The following is a 21,396-nucleotide window of genomic DNA, read 5'->3' as shown; positions in this document are numbered from 1 at the left end:
GAGTACTTTACATACATTGTTAAAAGTAAGTGGAGGAATGAATACATACACACATTTATAAAGCTTAAAAAGTAGAAATGTCGTTGCATCAGATATGGCGGACGTGGAGGTCATGCGAAACAAAGCATGTGATATGTTCTCAATGACGGGGAAACCCAGTCTCTGGGTTTAATGTTTTTTAATGAATGGCTCAATTTGTTCAACTTTTGAGATGGTACCAGTACGCGACATTGTTGCCAAATGAAGTTCTCCGTTTCGACTAAAGAAAGAGCAATAGTTTTAGTACATTATAATTGCTTTGAAAAAAAAGTCATGTGGAGTGATTAACACTAGTTATTCTTCACTCACTGAATATGAGTTGATCAAGAGTCTCTACCGACAAGCAGCAATACGACCTACAAGTGTTAAGAATGTTATACTTTGCACTAGTCGATTCTCGTTTGCAGTTACAGTGTTCATTGTTAGGGAGGAACTTATAAAAGCTACATTCAAAGACTAAGAATCACTCAAAACCATATTATTAGAATTATCCTTCAAAATATAAACATGACAGTTCATATCCTCTATTTTTCGAACTAAGATTACTACCAATACAGCATATGTTTATTTATAAAGTCTTGAAGGTATTTTACATTAGAAGCGGAAATACTGGAACAAATTACCTTTTCAACAAAACAAGAAGTTGCTATAAACGAGTTTTTAGAGTACCTAAAGGAAATAAATCGTTTATTTAAGCATTCGTATCAATACATTGGGCCCAAATTGTTCAACTGTTTGCCTTTCAACATAGAAAATTGTAAAAATTTAAAGTTTGGCTTTCTTGTATTGATGATGCGGATCTATTAAAACTTAAATTGTAAAGATATTATTAATTGTCAAATGTCAGCAGAATATATTAACATTACTATTGCAATTTAAATTAACTGTTTATCATGTAGTTTTGTGCTATGATTTAAGTTATTTCTGTAATTGTTTCATGTTTTTAAATTTTACAAATTTATATTCAGAATATGTTATTATGAAGGCTAAAAGTGCCAGTTTGCATTCTTTGTACATTTATAAGATGGGTTAGTAATTTACTATAAAAATACTTCTTCTTATTATAATATATTATTAAATTTGGCTGATAACTATTGTAATTAATGCCGTTAATGCCGGTAGTGATAAAGTATATACAGAGTTTCAATTTGTTTTTCTCTATGAAATAATTGTTTCTTGCAAGCGCCACAGATAGCGAGTTTTTTTTCTAAGGTGACTAGACTCTTTGGTTTTTAAGTGAATTTTGTTTTTAGGTTAGAGTTGGCCACACATACTTGTAATTGTGGTCAACTAATATTCCTGTTTGTTAATTATTTTTCTCATTATACTGTATGTTGTGATTTTAAAGGAATAAATTTCATTATTTCATATTTATTTTGCAAAGTTTTCAAGTAGGCCTAAACTATAGCCTGTAGGGCTTGTTGGCTGACCGTTAACTGAAACCTCTCCTGCCTGTTGCTGATGAACAAAATCGGATTTTTGTCATGTCTATAAATGTGGAACGAGTTGACCAAGAGGGTAGAAAATTAGTGTAAAACAACTTCCACTGCTTTTGAAAATGAAAACCTGATATATGAGACCCATGGTAACATTGTCAATTCAAACTAAACTGTTTATTTATTTATTACATGAACATTAAGAACAGTAATTTGTCAAGTTACAATAAGTAGAATTAAGGAGATGTGTTCATTAATTCCAGGAACTCTTCTATCTTGTACACAGGATTCTTCAACAGGAATTCTTTAAGCAAGCTCTTCAGTCTGTTGCCAGTCAGGGTCCGGAGGTGGTCTGGAAGGAGGTTTTTCAGTTTTTGGCCTACGTATGACGGTTTTTTCTCGAAGAGGGCTGATCTATGTTGGGGTAGGACGAATCTAGAGGCATGGCGTGTGGGGTAGTTGTGAAGGTCCATGTGAGTCTGCAGGTTTAGTGTGTCTGCATATAAAATGGCTTTACAGATGTAGGGTTTATTGCTAAATATTGTTAATACATTACTCAACTTTTATGTTATATTAAATATGGGTGTAAAAAAATGAAAGAGGCCTAGGGAATTACAAATTTAATAAAAAATTTACAACTTCACTATACTTCATTAATTAGGAAATATTTTTACTGTTCACTAGTTTGTTTAGTACACTTAGGAAGTGTGACATCACTATTTACTGTTACATGAGTTTCTACTGGAATCTCTGGTAGGTTTTCAGTATCTGTAGCCTCTGTAACACTACAGTCCACGTCCATGTCTGTAGCATCTGTAGCACTGGCGTCCACGGCCCTGTCTGTAGCATCTGTAACACTGGCGTCCACGTCCCTGTCTGTAGCATCTGTAACACTGGAGTCCACGTCCATGCCTGTAGCCTCTGTAACACTGGAGTCCACGTCCATGCCTGTAGCCACTGTAGTCCACGTCCATTTCTGTAGCCTCAGTAACACTGGAGTCCACGTCCATGTCTGTAGCCTCTGTAACACTGCAGTCCACGTCCATTGCTGTAGCATCTGTAACATGGTAGTTCACATTCATATACAGCTAGGGTTATTGTAAAACTGTCCATATATTCCATCCATAGAAAAAACTAATCTTAAGACACGAATCCTGACCTAGTTCCTGAACTAATTTCTTAACCAATTCGTACACAAAACTACATTAATTTTTACGATTTGAAGGCAAATAGGGAAAATAAAAAACAAGATCTACTTTATATTTTATAACTAATATTCTAAGAAGATATTTTTGGGACTATATTTGTTGTATATTTAATATAATAAAATATTTGTAAACCCTAGTTAATTAGGGTATCACTAAAGATAATAAAATATTTGTAAACCCTAGTTAATTAAGGTATCACTGAGATACTAACGTATATGAAAAGGACAGTTAGAAGAGATCTGGTTGTCGATGTATCAGTGTGAGATATACAATATGTAGTGTGCTAAACTATCCTAATAAATCAGTTATTCTTTCGTTAATCCCATAATAGAAGAAGGAATCTAACATGGTGCTGCGGGAAAACTCAGAAGAACAATGCTGAACGGATTAAGAAGAGTGAAAACAACTTAACCTATTTTAGAGGTTATCGGAAATGTGACTGTAGTGAATAAAGCAAATAAAGCTAGTGAATTCTACATTTAACGGTTTAGAATCGGATGTGACTGTAGTGAATTCTATATTTAAAAACCGACTTAACCTAGTTTAGAGGTTATCATCAATGTGACTGTATGTTGTGAATTCTACATTTAAGCTAGAAGCTCTTAAAGAGTTAAAGTGAATCATGTAAGTGAAATTCTCAAGTGACATCTAAGATCACAAAGGATTAAACCTTAATAATAAGCATAGGCTAGGATGGAGTTCAAACCACTGAACCCATTGCCCCTTAATGGGAACCTAAATGAAAATTTTAAGCGGTTCAAACAGAGCTTCTTAATATTTATGAAAGCGTCTGGACATGAAACCAAAGGCTCTGAAATAAAATGTGCTATGCTGTTAAATCTCATTGGGGAAGAAGCGGTCGACCTATTCTACACTTTTGATCTTTCGGAAGAGGATAAGAAAGACTATGAGAAGGTCCTTCAAGCTTTCGAGGACTATGCCAGCCCTAAGACTAATGTCGTAATGGAGAGATTCAAGTTTAATATAAGAAACCAGCTTCCAGAAGAAACCTTTACCAACTTCTTAACCGACCTCATTAAATCTTGTGAGTTTGGAGACCAACAAGATAGCCTATTAAGAGACAGAATAATACTTGGTATGCAGATAAATCACTCCAAGAAAGGATGATCAAGCTGTGCAGAGCTACGGAGATGGGCCGGGAGCAAGCTAAGGAACTACAAGGAGGTGGAAAAACAGTTGCAGTGGATTGTCATCAAGGACAGATTGACACAGTGGATCAAGTGTATCGTCACCAAGGACAATCGTCAAACTGGAAAACAAGTAGGCCTAGTGCTAGCTTTCATAGTAAGTAACAGCCTAATTTTAAGTATGAAAAGGACAAGTTTAATAATGTAAATAAAGATAATAAGTACTCATGTAAAAAATGTGGAAACACATGGCAAAAAAGAATGTCCAGCCTATGGAAAGAAATGTAATGTCTGTAGTAAGATGAATCATTTTGCTATAGGATGTAAACATAGGTCTAAAGCTAATCAAGTGGCCAGTGTAGGTTCAGTCCCTGTAGAAAATCAAGTAGGCCAAGATACTAAAAGTAATGAAAAAATGTGATAAGCTGTATTTTTTTTAGATACAATTCAAAATTCTAAGCATATTCCAAAAACCAATCTATATTACGAGACACTTGTTCTCAATGATAGGGAAAAAGTTTTGTTTAAATTAGACTCTGGAGCAGATGTAAATACATGCCCTCTTGAATTATTTGAAAAGTTAAAGCGTAATGATATATCAGTTAAGCTTGAAAGAACCTCTGTAGATCTTGAAGCTTATGGTGGCTCTAAAATAGACTGTGAAGAGGTAGTAAAACTAAAATGTAGGCCTATAACCAGAAATAATGAAATTGTAGAGTTTGTTGTAGCTAAAACCAAAAGTGACATAGGTATTTTAGGCCTAGATAGCTGCAAAAGGTTTGATTTGATTAAAAAAGTAGATGATGTTTCAATAAATAAAATTCAGACTGATCTGACCAGGGCCGCATTTACAAATTCGGCGCCCCTAGGCCTACAGACCAAAGAGCGCCCCCCCCCCCCCCCAGAGGACTCTGATTACACTGACGTAGAAATCCAGTAAATTTCTTAATTACGTAATTTTGATGAAAGATAATTACAATAGTATATATATATGTATATATATAATAGTATATATACATATATAGGAGTGTTTTGAATAAATAAAAAAGCAATGAACCAATGAATGAGTCAACGTCGCACCCCGGACCTAGTTGACCTTGGCCACCCGCCCCGCCGAGCGCCAACACCACCCGCCGCCGCAATTTTTTTCTTTTGTGTACTTTAAAATTTATGCGCCCCCTAAAATTTTGCGCCCTAGGCCTGGGCCTAGTGGGCCTATAGGGAAATGCGGCACTGGAATCTGACCAAACAAGAGTTTGTTAATTCTAATATTGATGTGTTTGATGGCATTGGAAAGTTCAAGGTTAAATGTCATTTTGATTTGTGTTAAGGTAACAGTCAAGCCACCTAGACGAATCCCTTTGACAATTCAGCCCAAAGTACAATATGCTCTAAATGAACTAGAAAAACAAAATATTATTTGTAAGTTAGATAACCCTTAAAGCTTTGTAAGTAATCTTGTGGTGGTTGAGAAACCTAATGGAAATATTAGGCTATGTATTGACCCGACTGATCTAAATCAAGCAACTAAAAGATTGCCACACTTAATTCCGTCTATGGTAGACATTTCTCATAAAATTGAGTAATAAGTCTGTCTTTTCAGTACTTGATCTTAAAGATGGTTTTTATATAACATTGAGTTCTAAACCCCAAAAACAAAAAAGAATTGTAAAGATTATTGAGGCTTTTCAATTTTATTCGTGATTTTATTCCAAACATGGCAGAAGTAAAAGAGTCCTCTAAGAGAGTTACTAAGGAAAGATGTTGCGTTTTTGTGGATGCCGAAGCATCAAAAAGCTTTGAATAACTTAAAAGTACTGATCAGTAGTGCACCGGTACTAGCTCATTTTGATGAAAACAAACCAATTGTGTTACAATGCGATAGCTCAAAAGACGGAATGGGTTTCGCTCTTATGCAAAACTAGCAGAATACCCATGCTTCGCTACGGGAAAATTATTGATGAATCTTACTGCAGGATTTCAGGAGTTCTATAAATGCAAATTAATTAAATGAGTTTTCATATTATTAACTCGCCGTTTTTCTCATTACTTTTGCTTCAATGTTTTCAACTCCTCCTTTTTAAATTTTCTTGTACTGATTTTACCTAACTCAATACTTTAACAGTCACTGGATTATATCACAACAGTTATTAAATCATAAGCTGGATTGCTTTACGGAACTTACAATACTTCTTTGTAGACAACATTCTTTGTTTTTCCACGAGGCTGAAGGATAGTTAAATCAGCAGAGCTAACTCGTGAGCAAGCGACATATAACTGACCATGAGAGAAGCAGTCTTCCCTTAGATCAACACCGGCCATTTTTAAGGACTGCCCTTGCGATTTATTTATCGTCATAGCAAAGCAGAGTTTGACAGGGAACTGTAGTCTTTTAAACTGAAAATGGTAATCCGATGGAATTAAGGGAATGCTTAAGATAAAAACCTCTTCCCCCTGGCCACATCCAGTGTATATTACGGCTTGTATAACGTGTCTGCGCAACGCTTTGATTTGTAGCCTAGTTCCGTTGCAGAGCTTAGGTGGAACCAGGTTCCTAAGCAACATTATTGGAGCTCCAACTTTGAGGTAAAGATGATGTGGTGGAATGCCTGGAGGATTAAGCGTGTGCAAGAACTCTACTGGGTAGTGTACCGCATCTTCTATTTCCACCACAAAATCCATCGACTGGTAATGGACAATCTCAGATACCTAGCCATCCTGTCATACCTCCACCCCTCCCCCCCCTGTCAGACCACTGGTTGTGTTCAAAAGTCACCTTTGATTTGGTCCGCTCTGTTAAAATGAGACTTCCTTGCCATTTAATTTGGTACCTTTATGAAAACCAGGTTTATTAAGCATTTATAGATTATAGAAAGGTAAATTTCAATAGTAAACTGTGTAAAGGTCGTGAATGAGAGCATTGTTATTGGACGGTTTTTTAAGCAAATAGTCATAACTATGACTTATTTCTTAGTACTTTATATATTATCGAATGAATCTAATTTATTCTGGTAGAGATGTCAAATTCATAATGCAATGAGCCCAGACAAATTTATTTTCAGAGGGTATAAAGTAGCATATATGAGTAAGTGGATCAGTCAGTGGTATTTGGATTTTATAGGTATAGAAGATAGCAAACCGATAATGTACGGTTCAAAAAGTTTAACGGATACTCAAATAATAAGTTATTGTCAAACTGAGAAAGAAATGTTGGCAATTTGTGAAGTTGTGAAAAAGTATCACCATTTTCTCTATGGTAGGTCTGAACTTGAAGTACAAACGGACAACAACCCATTAAGGTCAATAATGTCAAAGAATGTTGCAAACATTCACAATAATAGATTGCAAAGAATGAGACTTAAGTAATTTATGTTCCTGGTAAACATATGTATGTTACTGATTGTCTCTCTAGGTCATATTTAAAAGATGATGATCCTGAATTAGTAGAAGTAGTTCACACGTTAAGTAAAAATGACCAAGCTTCAGAAAGTAGGAAATTTGAAATCCGCAATGAAACTAAAAATGATGAAACTCTAAAAGATGTAATTAAGTTTATTCAAGAAGGTTGGCCTAGCAAACAATGTACACCTAACCATGTAAAATTTTACTATCAGTTGCAAGATAGGCTATCTGTTGATAATGGTTTATTGTTTTTAGATCACCGAATTGTGATACCTATGTCATTAAGGAGTAAAATTTTAAGTCTTTTACTTGAATCACATATGGGTATAGAAAAAAACTAAAAATAAAGCAAGAATGATTGTTTATTGGCCAAACATAAATGTGGATATCAAACAAGTTGTAAATAAGTGTACAGTGTGTGAAAAAGATAAGGCTAATAACATTAAAGAACCTATGATATGTCATTTAATACCTGATTTGCCATTTGAAAAAGTTGCTATAGATCTTTTAGATTGTAAAGGTAGACCCTACCTTGTTTTAATTGACTATTACTCTAAATGGCTAGAATTTAAGTCGCTTAAAAACAAGCAAACATCTGAAGTTGTCTTAAAGTTAAAGTCTATATTTTCAGTTCATGGTGTTCCAAAACAAATCTATAGTGACAACATGCCGTTTAACTCCTATGAGTTTATAAAGTCCATTAAAGAATGGGACATAGAATGTATTTTCAGTAGTCCTAGGTATCCTAGATCCAATGGTATGGCTGAACGAGCAGTTCTGATAGCTAAGAGCATTCTCAAAAAATCAAATAATGAAAGTGAAGTATTTGTATCACTCCTAGAGTATAGAACTACTCCTGTAAAAGGAACAGTTCTACCACCTTGTCAAGTTTTAATGAGTAGAGTATTAAGATCAAAAATTCCAGTAAGTACAGATGTTTTGAAACCAGAAGTTCAAATTGATGTTAAAGGAAGAATTGTAAAATCACAAAATAAATCTAAAAGTTACTATGATAAGAGTTCTATAGAAAGACATAGTTTCATAAGTCCAAATGTAATATACAGAAAAGATGCTGTTTGGAAACCTGCTAAAATTCTGGGTAAAGCTAAAGGTCCGAGGTCTTACTTAATAAGAGATGAAAATGGTAGAATTCTAACAAGAAATTATATTCATCTTAGACAATCATTCAATGTACCTGTTTGTAGGTATGATTATAATAATGATGTTTTTGATGAAGAAATTGTAGGCCTAAACCAAAATGTTAATAGGCCCAACCCATCTCAACCAAATGTAAATAACCAGCCTAACCCAAATGTACAAAACTAACCCAACCCAATCCCACAAAATGTAATAAATCCAAACGATGATAACATTATCTATCATTCAAGAAGTGGTAGACCAATCAGGCTTCCAGAAAGGTACCGATAGGCTAAGATCTTTGATAAGTAAGACAAACAGAATTTGAAATTCAATTAAAATTAAGGGAAAAGGGGGTTGTATATTTAATATAATACAATATTTGTAAACCCTAGTTAATTAAGGTATCACGTTGGTATCACTGAGATACTAACGGATATAAAAAGGACTGTTAGAAGAGATCCGGTTGTCGATGTATCAGTGTGAGATATACAATACGTAGTGTGCTAAACTATCCTAAAAAATCAGTCATTCTTAAATGAGTGTGTTATTTAATAAATCGTTAATCCCATAATAGAAGAAGGAATCTAACAATATTTATCTTAAGGCCAACATAATAAGAAATCTATGGATGGTTCCATAGCTAAAACACATGAATTGGCCTTGATAAAACCTTGCACACACATTCTAGACATAGTCTACTATACTGAAATAAAATCAAATAATATTTTATTGCATTTACACAATTATACATTCCATCGCAAACATCAGTAAAAATGAAATGAAATTAAAGAAAGTTTATTTCCGTTATAATTACAATACTATTACAATTAGTATTAATATATAAATTGATAATTAATATATATATATATATAATATATTAATATGTGTATATATATATATATATCGTATGGGGGACAAAGGCAGCTATCCATAAATAAATAAATTAAAAATTACAATTATTAAAAAGTACGCTATAATAATTAATATAGCCTATGTACAATACATCACTAAAAGTATTATACATAGCGTTTGGAAATTAGCCTACATGGGCAAGCTGTAGCAGACCCGATTCACTCATCCTAGGGCGGAGTCTATAAATCTTACCAAACAGATCAGAATCTCTGGGGAACCTTTATTCATTGAAAAAAAAGAAAAAGGGCGCCACCTTGTTTTCCTCAATTTGGGGTACTAGGGCCAGAACAAGGAAAAGACCCGTTACTGAATTTGCCGAGATGGGATGTTAAAGACCAACCAACATGAAACAAACAAAAAAATTATAATAGGTATATAACCATTAATAATTTCCAACATTAACTATAAACATAAAAAAATCAATTAATAAATACTAGGTAAGTTAAACTATTAACCTTTAAGTAAAAATTACGAACAAATGCATTGGCTGTTAAATGAAAGGCGACGTATTATAACGAGCTTGGTTTATTATCCCCAACAGGAAACTCAGTGTTGCAACAAGTACAAGACAAATCAAATGCGAGACAATAAATTTCTTAATACTAAACCAGATCTGAAGAATAGAATATAAATAGTTAATACCTTGGCCGGCCGCTAAAGCTATTGAAATGGTTACACAATACACAATAACAAATAAGTCAATAACTACACATACATAACAGATGTAATATATATAAAGGTAAACCTAAATGGCATTAACTAATTATTAAAAAACTACGCCTGCCTGCGCAAAAGCTCCTTGTAGGCTAGCCGAAGTCCAGTTATGCACAAATATGTCCTTCACCAACGCTAACACTGTACAATAAAGTTCCTAGCGACAATTTTGCAAAGACAGGTTTGTGTTGCCTCAATTATATAATCAAGAAAAACATCCTTGAGGTAGTGCCTAAATTCGAGCTCAGATCACCTCAGTACCCGTTTCCGCCCTACCCAAAATTCGCTAATCGTAACCGACAGAAAAGTAGCTACACGGGTGCCAACTAGCCAACACAAGAATTAAGTAATAAAATTTCAAACTAAATAAAAATATTTAATGAAAAGGAGGATACAACTTCTCAGATGCTCTGGGAAAGTTATGAAGCCGGCCTAAAACAACGAAATGACTGTGCATCCTCAGGACAATGGTCACCACATCTATCACACATAGAAAATCCGGTCAAAACTCAATGTTGGATCAAATAGGAAACAATTTCAGAATTATCCATCGTAGTGCTGTCAAACAACTAAGGGAATAGTGGCAGTAAAGTAAAGGGAATACTCACTGCGACTCGTTGACGGTAAATCCATTGTTCCAGAAGTGAAGAAAGTGAAAGAAAATGGCTGATGTTTGGGCGTTAACATTTTTTTTTCTGGTTTGCTCAAAAGAGCAGGCTTCGTAAAAAATATGCAACCTCGTAGTTCCATAATATACGTTATGTCCAATTTTTTTCAACGTTAATGGAGTGGGATTTACATTAATGTTGTGTGTTTGTTAGTTTTAAAAGAGGAATGTGATAATTAAGGGAGTGGATTTACAGGACAGGGCTTCTTTTGGAATCTTCATGGCCAGGGGTCCATCAGGCCAGCTTCCTAATCAGAAAAGATTTGGACCTCGGTTTTTTTTTTAACTCCCAGGTAGGGTAACAATTATGTGACAGAATGGAAGAGATGATTGTTTTTATGTTTAAATGTCTTTTTTAATTTTAACAAAAAATGTTGCTAGTTCCTTATATATATATTCAAATCATCGGTTTTAAGAACATCCCTTATGTCATAGTCTACATGTTTGAACTTGCCTGATATTAGTTTAAAACATTCTTTTCTGGTATATTCATAATGTGGACATTGTATTACTACATGGTTTATTGTTTCTTCTACACCTAAAGAACAGTTTAAGCATAATGGAGTAAAGTATTTTTTAATTGCAAACAACTTACTGTTAACTCGGGCATGGCCCAGTCTCAAACGAGATATTGTGACGATTTCCTTTCTTAATATTTTACTATTTTTAAATCAAGGAACATAACTGACCTTTTTTACAATATTTTTATACCAGTGAGCTTTTGGGGTTAATTCAAAGATTACCTGATAGTGTTCCATCCCCTTTCTTTTTCTTGCTACTTTAGTCCTCCAAAGGGACATTAATTTCTGGAATTTTTTACACCTGTCGTTATTGCATCCCTGGCTAAATTGTCTACTCTTTCATTAAAGTCCAGTGAGACATGTCCTGGAATCCATACGAATACTACATTTTTATTCAAGGCTTTCAACTCGTATACTATGCTTATAATTAATTGGTTTTTACTCTTATCTTTGCTATAATTAGATATTGCTGTAACAGCAGCTTGAGAATCTGTACATATAACTACGTTATCATATAGGGTTTTATTGATAAATTGCACTGCTTTATATATAGCTATTAATTCGGAACTATAACTAGACATATATTTGCTAAGAGAATACAACGCAGTGGTATTGGTCCGAGGAATCAGGAAGGCAGCGCCACAACCATCGTCACTCGTCAGTTTTGGATCTATATAAAACATAACCTAAATATGATAGTGACATTTTTTCTAACCACAATTGTCTTAGAGTTTCTTTACTCGTATTCTTTTTACTTACTTCTAAATTTGTTAATCTAGTATCGCCTTTTATACTATTTTCTTCCATAAATAAAGGTAATTCAAAATCCCAGTCATTTTTAAATCCTTTAGTTTCCATTATGTTAGGCATCATTTCAGTTACATTATTAAATGACTTTATAAATAAGGGTAACTTTTTCTTTTGCCAATAATCATTATTTTGACTTATCATATTTAAGTAACACATATTTCTAAATGCTGGATGACTGTTTTCTAAGAGTATCTTATATACTAAGTTATCTGTAAGAATACTTCTTCTGATTCCCAATGGCATCACAGGGGCTTCAGCTTGTAGGGCTATAACTGGTGTGGAGCAAAAGGAGCCTAAGGCAAGTCTGAGTGCCTGATTTTGAATTAAATCTAGTTTACCCAAATTACTTTTTGATACATGACCAAACAATGCACAACAATAATCTAATTTTTATCTTATTAGGCTTTTATATACTTGTATGGCGAAATTAGGGTTGCAGCCCTTTGTTCCACAAATAATAGACTTAATAATATTAAGATCTTTAGAGCCTCTATTTACTAGGTCCATAATATGTTGTTTAAAGGTTAATTTATGATCCAGTATAACCCCTAAGATCCTAACGTTATCTCTAATTGGAACCAGATGACCATTAATTGTAACTTGTTCAATATTGTCTTGTCTTTTCCTTGAAAAAACATATAGTGTTGCATTTTGATTCAATCTATATGTTTCGAGTAATAAATATATGAAATTACATTTTTAAATTACTCACAATAAAGGAGAGGGGCTTTAGTTCAAGATTTTGTCAAATCTTGACCACAGTAGGAAACAGTAGACTTCTTTTCATGTCAAGACAAAAAGTCGATTAGTTTTCACGACTAGTCTAGTCGGCTAATCACTAGTCGGTTGTCAAAAGTAGTTAACAGTCGCATCACTAAAACGAGATGGGGTGATTTTTTTTTTCTCGATTTAGCTCAGAAGGCTAAAAGGCTTCGGGGAAACCCATGCCTCGTAGTACAGATATTTTATTGTGGTTGTCCCTTTATTATTACAAAGTTACTGAACATTTTATTTATTTAATAAAATATTTAATTTTTTAAAAGATTAGTGGTATGTACATATGTTTTGACTATTCTAAATGTTTTGTGTTTTATGTTAATTAGATTAAAAAAGGAATAAGATTAAATGGTTATAGGCGGTATAAAGGATATTGTGAAGGTGTTTGTTTGCTTCTCGCCAGGGGCCTTTCAGGCATTCCTATCCCGAAAAGGAGGGCCTCGGATGTAGGCCTACATAAACAACCCATTTCCAGGATACATACATGTATAGTGTAGTGTTAGATAGGCTTAAATTTAAATGTATTTAGGTATTAAAATGTATTTTAATTAGGTTTAAAAATTTATTAATTTCTTTAAATACTTGAATATTGTTGGATTGTAAAATTTTGATCAAATTCTGCTCTCTGTTTTCAAAATTGTTTAAAATTTTGATTTCTTGCATATTCGTATTCGGGGCAAATAAAAAATGTGTTCTAATGTTTCTTCCTGACCTAGAGTACATTTCAAACATAGAGGTGTGAAGTATTGTCCGATTCTAAAAAGATTACTATTTGTTTTTGCATGACCTAATTTTATTCTACATATATTTTTTATTTCTAGTCTTTTGAATTTTACATGTTTTAAACCAAGGATATTTTGGTATTGAATTTACAATTTTTTTGTACCATTTAGTTTTATTTTGATTTAGAAAGAAAGCATTAAATTTTGAGAAATAAATTTGTTTTTGATATGCTTTAAAATCGTCCAATGGAATGTGTAACTGTTCATGTTCGCAACCTTCCAGAATAGCTTCTTTGGCAAACTTGTCCACTTTTTCGTTGCCCGCAATGCCTATGTGTCCTGGAATCCATTGTAAAATTGTATTTTTATTCGATAAAGCTAGTTCGAAGGCTATTGATAAAACAATACTCTGCGTTGCCAAACCTTCATAGCTATTCTCAATAGTTATTATTGATGCCTGAGAGTCTGTAAAAATAACAAAATCCGAATAACTGTCTAGTTTGTTAATACATTGTATACATTTGAATATTACAAACAAATCTGCAGTATAGCTTGAGTTAAATTTATTCAAAGAGTACTTTGAGACGATGTTGTGTTGAGGTATATAGAAGGCAGCGCCAACTCCATTTGTTGATTTAGAACCGTCTGTATAAGCATGTGTATGCAATTTTAGGTTATGTTCATGTTTTCTATTACATTTAGTTTTATTATGTCAATGTTTTAGGATTTCTTAGACATTTCAGTATTAGCCTACCTATATCTGATTTATTTCTGTCACTAATAAGAAAAGGTAGTTCGTTAAACTCCCATTGATTTTTGGGTTCAGAACTATTAGCAAGGTTAGGATTCATCTGAGTTATAGTTTTAAAAGCTTCTAGAAATAAAGGTTTATTCCTATGTTTCCAATATTGCATATCGTTGTATATTGAATTGAGATACATTAAACTTAAAAAAGCTGGGTGATTACTTTGGGTAGCTATTTTATATACTAATCTTTCTGTTATTAAGTTTCTTCTTAAATTTAAGGGCATAATTGATGTTTCTGAATGTAGAGCAACTATAATAGGAGTTGATCTAAAGGCTCCCAGGGAAATTCTTAAAGCTTGATTTTGGATATAGTCAATTTTCTTTATGTTAATCTTTGTACAGTGTCCATACAGAAAACAACCATAATCTAATTTACTTCTTATGAGACTTTTGTAAATTTGTAAAATAAAATCTGGATGTGCTCCTTTATTTCTACAACTTAGAGATTTTAGGATATTTAAATCCTTTATACATTGTTGCAATATATAGTTAATATAATGTTTAAATGTTAACTTATTATCTATATATATATATATATATATATAATTTCAATAAACATTGAATCACAAAAAGTACTTGCTCCGCCGGGAGCAATGTATGTATATATATGTATACCTAGTACTCTAACTATATCTACAATAGGTAAACTTTGGTTATGCATATAGTATTGAAAGTTAGGTTCGATATGTCTTTTCCTAGAGAATATTATTATATTACTCTTGCTAGGATTTAATACTAAGTGTAGAAGTTCAAGAGAATTAACTAATTTATTAATAGCTTGTTGCATGTCTTTGTGCACTGTTTCATAGTTTTTATGTGCGGAATATAAAAGTATGTCATCCGCATATTGTACAGATTTTATTTGAGGTGGTAGGATATGCTGTATATTATATATATATTTAGTGAAAATAATATAGGACTGAGAATACAGCCTTGAGATAAGCCCCTGTTGGTTATTCTTGTGATGGTATCCTTTAGATGAACAAAACTTAATTTCCTATTAATAAGCCAGTTATGGCAATAGGCTATGACTTTAGTTGGGATGCCTAAGCTAGACATTCTATCCATTAGAACTGGTATTGAAACATTTTCATAAGCACTGGAGATATCTAATGTTGTAGTAACTGTTGTTTCATTATAAGTTAAGGCAGTTAAGGTGTCAGTTATAAAGTTCATGAGATAATCATTACATCCTTCCATTTTTCTGAATCCATATTGAGTGTCTGGAATTAAATTAAATTTCTCTACCATCTATTCTAACCTATTTTCAAGCATACAATTCATAACCTTGGCAAGGACAATTCAGTGATATTGGTCTGTAAGATTCTTGTAAATGTTTATCTTTAGTTGGTTTGAGTAGTGCAATACTCCGAAAATATTTCCATGTTAATGGTATGTCAGTGTACCCATTCCAAATATTATTAAAAATTTCCAGGATCATATTTAGAGCATTTGCAGGAAGGTATTTGATCATTTTATAAGTTTATACCATCGAGGCCAGGGGATGTATCTTTAATATTTTTTTTAATAGCAATTATTAATTTCTTAAAAGTAAAGTTTTGTTCTATCGGATCCTTTACAGGTTCATATTTTATGTTTATACATTCTACTTCATTAGCCTGAGGTACATAGTCTGGTATTATATGTTTCATGACATTTTCACTTAATTCCTTGTTGTCATTTATAAATGTTTCATTACCATTAGTGTAATGACTGCCTTTCAATTTTCTTACTATGTTCCAAGCAGAATGATCTAGATTTTTTTTGTCCTATATCCTGACATGTTTTTTCCCAACCTAATTTTTTTGCTAACTGAATTTCTTTTCTTGCTTTTTCTGCGGTTATTTGATATGTCCGGTAGTTTACTGCACTCATGTTTTTTAAAATAGGTAAATGATAGTCTTCTTTATGCTATAACTCTAGAACAGTTATTTGTCCACCATATTTTTGGAGAAAAGAAAACCCTTTTTTATAATTTAATGGTGCTTTAATTTTAGGTATTGGTAGCTCACAGGCCTCTGTGATTATTCTATATAGTGCCTATAGTTTATTTTGGGGGTTAATGTTTTGTGACATATGTATTTTGCTTTCTATGTTACTAGTATATAATGGCCAGTTGGCATTTTTAAGGTTTAATTTATTGTTATTAATGTTAATAAAATCTAGGTTGGTATTATGCATTAGGCTTGTAATATTAAGCTTTATATAAATAGGTAAATGATCACTTCCCATAGCATCCTTACCTACTTCCCACGATTGTAATAATGAGTGCATATTGGGTGTAACAAAAGACAAATCAATGGCTGATGATTGTTGATACAGAGTAGGTATTGTGGTGTGGCTATAATCATTGAGTAAGATAAGTGAAAATCCCTGCAGCTGTTTCCATCTCAGCTGGTAGGAGTTCACGAAGAACCCTAAGTTCAGAAAAAGTTAATTTAAACAAATATCCTTTTCTTCAAAACTTTGTAACGATTAACTAGTTCTTTACACGTTCGAAACAGTTTGTCTTCTTTTACTGCTTTTAGCTCTTTGACATGATACAAAAAACCAAACATAGAATCGTAATTGGCAATTTGTTCAAACCTTCTTTTCAAGGACTGTGCTGCAGTATCTGCTGTAACAAAAAAACACTCCAACCTTAAACGTTTGCTCTGCAGATTCTGCTGTAGGATCATCTTCTCCCTCGTTCTCAAACATTTGTCTTTTCTTTCTCTGCCTTACTTCTTTGAAATTTGGCTCTATACCCAGAGTTTCACTAAGTTCTCCTGCTATTAATGTTGCCACCACAAAACCTTTAGCTGTTACACTTCTGAAAAAAGTGAACTTGCCCTTGGAGTAACTGCAATGCAACTCCAAGGTGCATTTTTTTCTGAGCCTGTAGGCTTTTACTAACACTGTTAACTGCAGAAAGCACATCATACTAAATAAATAGGGTTAGTAAGAACTCATAGCTAATTATTTCATTTATAACCGATCGTACTTCACTATTGGATTGTGGATCCTTAGTGACTTCAATTAATGCAGTATTAAGTTCCTTAATTTGATATCTAAGTGCTATTACACCCTTCTAGTTTACCTATCAACAAGTGTTTTTTTTTATTTGTTTCATTTTTGGTTTTTGGTCTTTAGGGACAAAAATGTATTATATCTGCACTGTCACGAACCAGGAAAGTAAAAAAACACTCACCAGCAACGAGAACCATGCCGGTGTTGTTATGGCATGTCCTCACCCAAACCACATCCCATTATTTGGTCTTACACACTGCAACCGAAGTTGACAGTAAAAGTGCACAGCTCCTCGGGTATGCGGTAAACTACAATATTTGAGTGCAAGAAGTTTAAACAAGTAACGGTACATTTGTTACGTAAGACATGTGCTTCATGTAACTTTATATTTATTTACAGAAGTTAAACCATTTGAAAAAGACACAAAACTCCCATATTTACACCCTCTGTTTTAATGGAATAGAATAGAATATATTTATTGTCTTTAAGCCTTGTGAGCAATGGACATTGTCAATAACAAACATATGGCATTATAATGAGATAAAAAAAAAAACAAACAGAGATTGTCCTACTGAGCCACCAACAACATCAACATGATCCATTTAGTAAATAACAAATAACAAGGATGTTTAAAACATAACAATAAAAACAGCTGATTTTGAATTATTAGGGAGAAAAGAAAAAAAAAAATTAACAATAATTATAAAACTCTACAACATAAATAACAAGATAAAATTTAGATTAAAAACATTATTAATTAGGTCTATTTAAAACTTACAGTCTACATTATTACAGTGCAGGTACTCATTGATTGAATAGAAAGGATTTATTGCCAGCCAGTCGAAAACAACACATTTAAACTGTTTCAGGTCTACTGTATTTGCCTTGCGATCAAGTTTATTAAACAAAGTAATAGACATACATTCAAAATTCTTTTGGGTTTTACTTAACCTACAGTAATTTGTATCTATTAAATTCCTGTTCCTTGTATTGTAAGATTGTACATGACTTCTGAGAACATAAACATTTGACTTTGTCTTTACATAAACTAAACAAGTGTATACATACAGATTTATTATAGTAAGAATCAATTCTTGAATAAATAAAGGTCTACAGTTTGTATTTCTTTCTGAGTTTGTTAAAATTCTTATTGCTTTCATTTGTATTATAAGAACTCTATCAATACCAATTCCATTTCCCCAAAAGAGTAAGCCATATAAAAGTATGCTATTGAAAAAAGCAAAATAGGAAATTTTTAAGTATTCTTTAGGTACAAAATTCTTTAGTTGTCTCAGCAAAAATACCACTCTAGATAATCTAGTACAAACTTGATTAATGTGATCTGACCAAGTTTACAGTCTAAAAACAATTCCCAACAGTTTTACATTTGGAAAAAAATTGTACTGGTTAGGTTGTAAAGTAAATAAAATATGTTGTGTTTTACTTTCATTTAGAGCCAGTTCGTTAGACTGAAACCAAGTCTTAGCCTCAAGACATGCCTCATCTACAAAACTACACAAGTTATTAATATTACTATCGGAGCTAAACAATGTAGAGTCATCAGCATAAAGGATAACATTGGCCTTAACATTACAGGGAAGATCATTAATGCTTATTAAAAACAACAAAGACCCAAGACCCGATCCCTGTGGTACGCCAAACTCAACTGAGCGATAAGCAGAAAGACTCCCACCAACACAAACTCTCTGCCCTCGCTCAGTCAGGTAAGATTTTAAAAGAGCCAATTCAGAATTCTGTATGCCATAATATGATAATTTAGAGAGCAGAATTTCTCTCGGGACACAGTCAAAAGCTCTGATGAGGTCGAAAAGGGTTGCCATAGTGGCAGATTTGGCCTCAAAGCCATCAACAATCGACCAAAGCTCCAACCACATCCAGAGTACTTCTTCCTGCTCGAAAACCGAATTGTGAATTTTGAAAAAGATTGAAAGTCCCAAAGTACTTACTCAGTTGTTCATTCATGATGGATTTCAGAATTTTTGAAAAAATGGGCACCACAGAGATCGGTCTATAGGAACCTGGTAAATCTTTGGAACCCTTCTTATAGATAGGCACAATTTTTGATATTTTTTAAGATTTTGGGAAATCTCCTATTAAAAAGCACTGATTTATACACTAAGTGAGTGGCAATATGAAAGAGAAACAAATTTTCTTTAAAAGAACACTTGATAAGCCATATATATCTTTAGTATTAGAAGATTTCATCTTATTCACTAGAGATCTCCTCACAGGTCACTGGGTTCCATTTAAAGCTGTTGGTAGTGAGGGGAGGTTGACCAAGTAGGTCGTCAGCAGATGAATTACTAGGAGTGATGTTCTGTCTTACTTCTTTCATGGTGTCAACAAAGAAATCAGAGAATGCCTCAGGTGAAATGTCGGGGATAGATGAAGTAGTAGGGCTTCTGACATCAGCAATAATGGACCATGCAACTTTGCAGGGATTTGACGCAGAGTTGATCAAAGTCTCATTGGCTCTAAGTTTCGCCTTCTTCAGTTCACTTTTATACATGTTTCTTACACTGATATAGGCTCTTCGTGCAAGATCAGTTTTGGTTTGACAATAAATTGTATAAACTGCCATAACTCGCTCCGTTAGATCTCTTAAGTGATCGGTATACCATTTGAGTTTAACATTTTTTAGCTTAGAATTATTAACAGTTCTGGTTTTAAAAGGGCAGCACAGATCAAAAACAGTTAAAAATCTTTCCATAAAAATGTCAAATAATATAGTGTTATCACTATTTGCAAATATAACTGGCCAATTAGTAAATGTTAAATAAGAGATTAAACTTGCAATGTTACTAGGAGCTAGACATCTCACCTCAATCTGCTTTTTCCCGAGAATTCTTTGTGAATTGCAATTCAAGGATAAGAGATATTTCAATCATGTTATGATTAGACAAACATTCACTTAAGACCTTGGCCTGAAAACAATTATCGCCCAAATTGGTCACAACATTGTCGAGGCAGGCATTGCCTCTTGTCGGGAGATTTACAGTCAATTTACAATCCACTGATCTTAAAATGTCCTTTAAATTATTAACACTAGATAAGTTAGTCTTCAAAAAGTCAATGTTGAAATCCCCGCACAAAATAATAGAACATTTAAACTCAATTAGGTGATCAAGCAAACATTTAAAGAGACCTATAAAGATGTCCATATTCCCTCCAGGAGGCCTATATAGTGCTAATAGAATTATTTTATACTCAGTCAACAGGACTGCCGCCACTTCAATGTTCATCTCGCTGCAAAAATTCATCAACATCAATGACGTTGAACCTGATACCCTGCCTTCGTAGGATACCCGAGCCCCCATGTTGATTAATAGATTAGCAGTACATACTAGCTGATAGAAAGCCCTGGATACTAACCACATCAGAAGTCAGTCCAGAGCACCAATGTTCGCTGACACAGAGTCCAAGATAACAAGATTCAGATACAGTATCTTAGCATTAAAAGTGTCAACAGACTTGAAGTCAATGATGTTGGAAACATCACTCAAAGACTTTGAAAGGTTAGGTTTAAAGCCAAACCTAACCTCTCTGCTGGACTAAAAAATCCTTTTGATAACGTTTAGGAAAAACAAACTCCTTTACCAAAATTCTGTCCTCCCAAACTCTGGATTCGAGATGATATTGGCAGTCTCCTCACTCACACCTATTCTGAAAGACTTATAGTCATCAAACTTCGGTTTTAGTTCAACACAAGCAAACTCAGTCACATTATAGTCTTTGAGATATTGCTCCATAACTTCTTGTGTTACACTGACATCCAATCTAGACACAAACACCCACTTCTTCTTAAAGCTGGCAACAGTTAGTTTTCTTTCACCAGTGGTTTTAGTACCCAAAACAGCCTTCTTTTTTGAGATGGCTGGGCAAGGCCTAATAGTTTTCTGAAGCCTATTAAGGCCACCTTTGACTTTCTTGACAAAACTTTTTGGAAATTGTCGTTGGTATCCCCATCGTCATTAGATTGAGTCTCAACTAGACCAGTTTCATCGCTTTGTCTGACAGATTTTAATACTGCACCCGAATAGGTTATGTCACCTTGTACACTGTG

At 33.5% G+C, this 21,396-nt stretch overlaps 1 protein-coding gene across 1 annotated transcript; it reads right to left on the bottom strand.

Moving 5' to 3' along the window:
• Window positions 1–1,633: 1,633 nt before the first annotated feature.
• On the bottom strand, window positions 1,634–10,904 carry LOC124364194. Its single transcript, XM_046819486.1, has 2 exons — window positions 10,608–10,904; window positions 1,634–2,532 (listed from the first exon to the last, which is right to left on the bottom strand). The coding sequence occupies exon 2, from the start codon at window positions 2,530–2,532 to the stop codon at window positions 2,146–2,148; it is 387 nt and encodes a 128-aa protein (XP_046675442.1). The 5' UTR covers window positions 10,608–10,904; the 3' UTR covers window positions 1,634–2,145.
• Window positions 10,905–21,396: the final 10,492 nt, after the last annotated feature.

Source organism: Homalodisca vitripennis, chromosome 6 (assembly GCF_021130785.1).
Source record: "Homalodisca vitripennis isolate AUS2020 chromosome 6, UT_GWSS_2.1, whole genome shotgun sequence".
In the NCBI taxonomy this organism is placed as follows: domain Eukaryota; kingdom Metazoa; phylum Arthropoda; class Insecta; order Hemiptera; family Cicadellidae; genus Homalodisca; species Homalodisca vitripennis.
The sequence above is the reverse complement of the archived record's forward strand: the minus strand, read 5'-3'. Positions and strand labels throughout refer to the sequence as shown.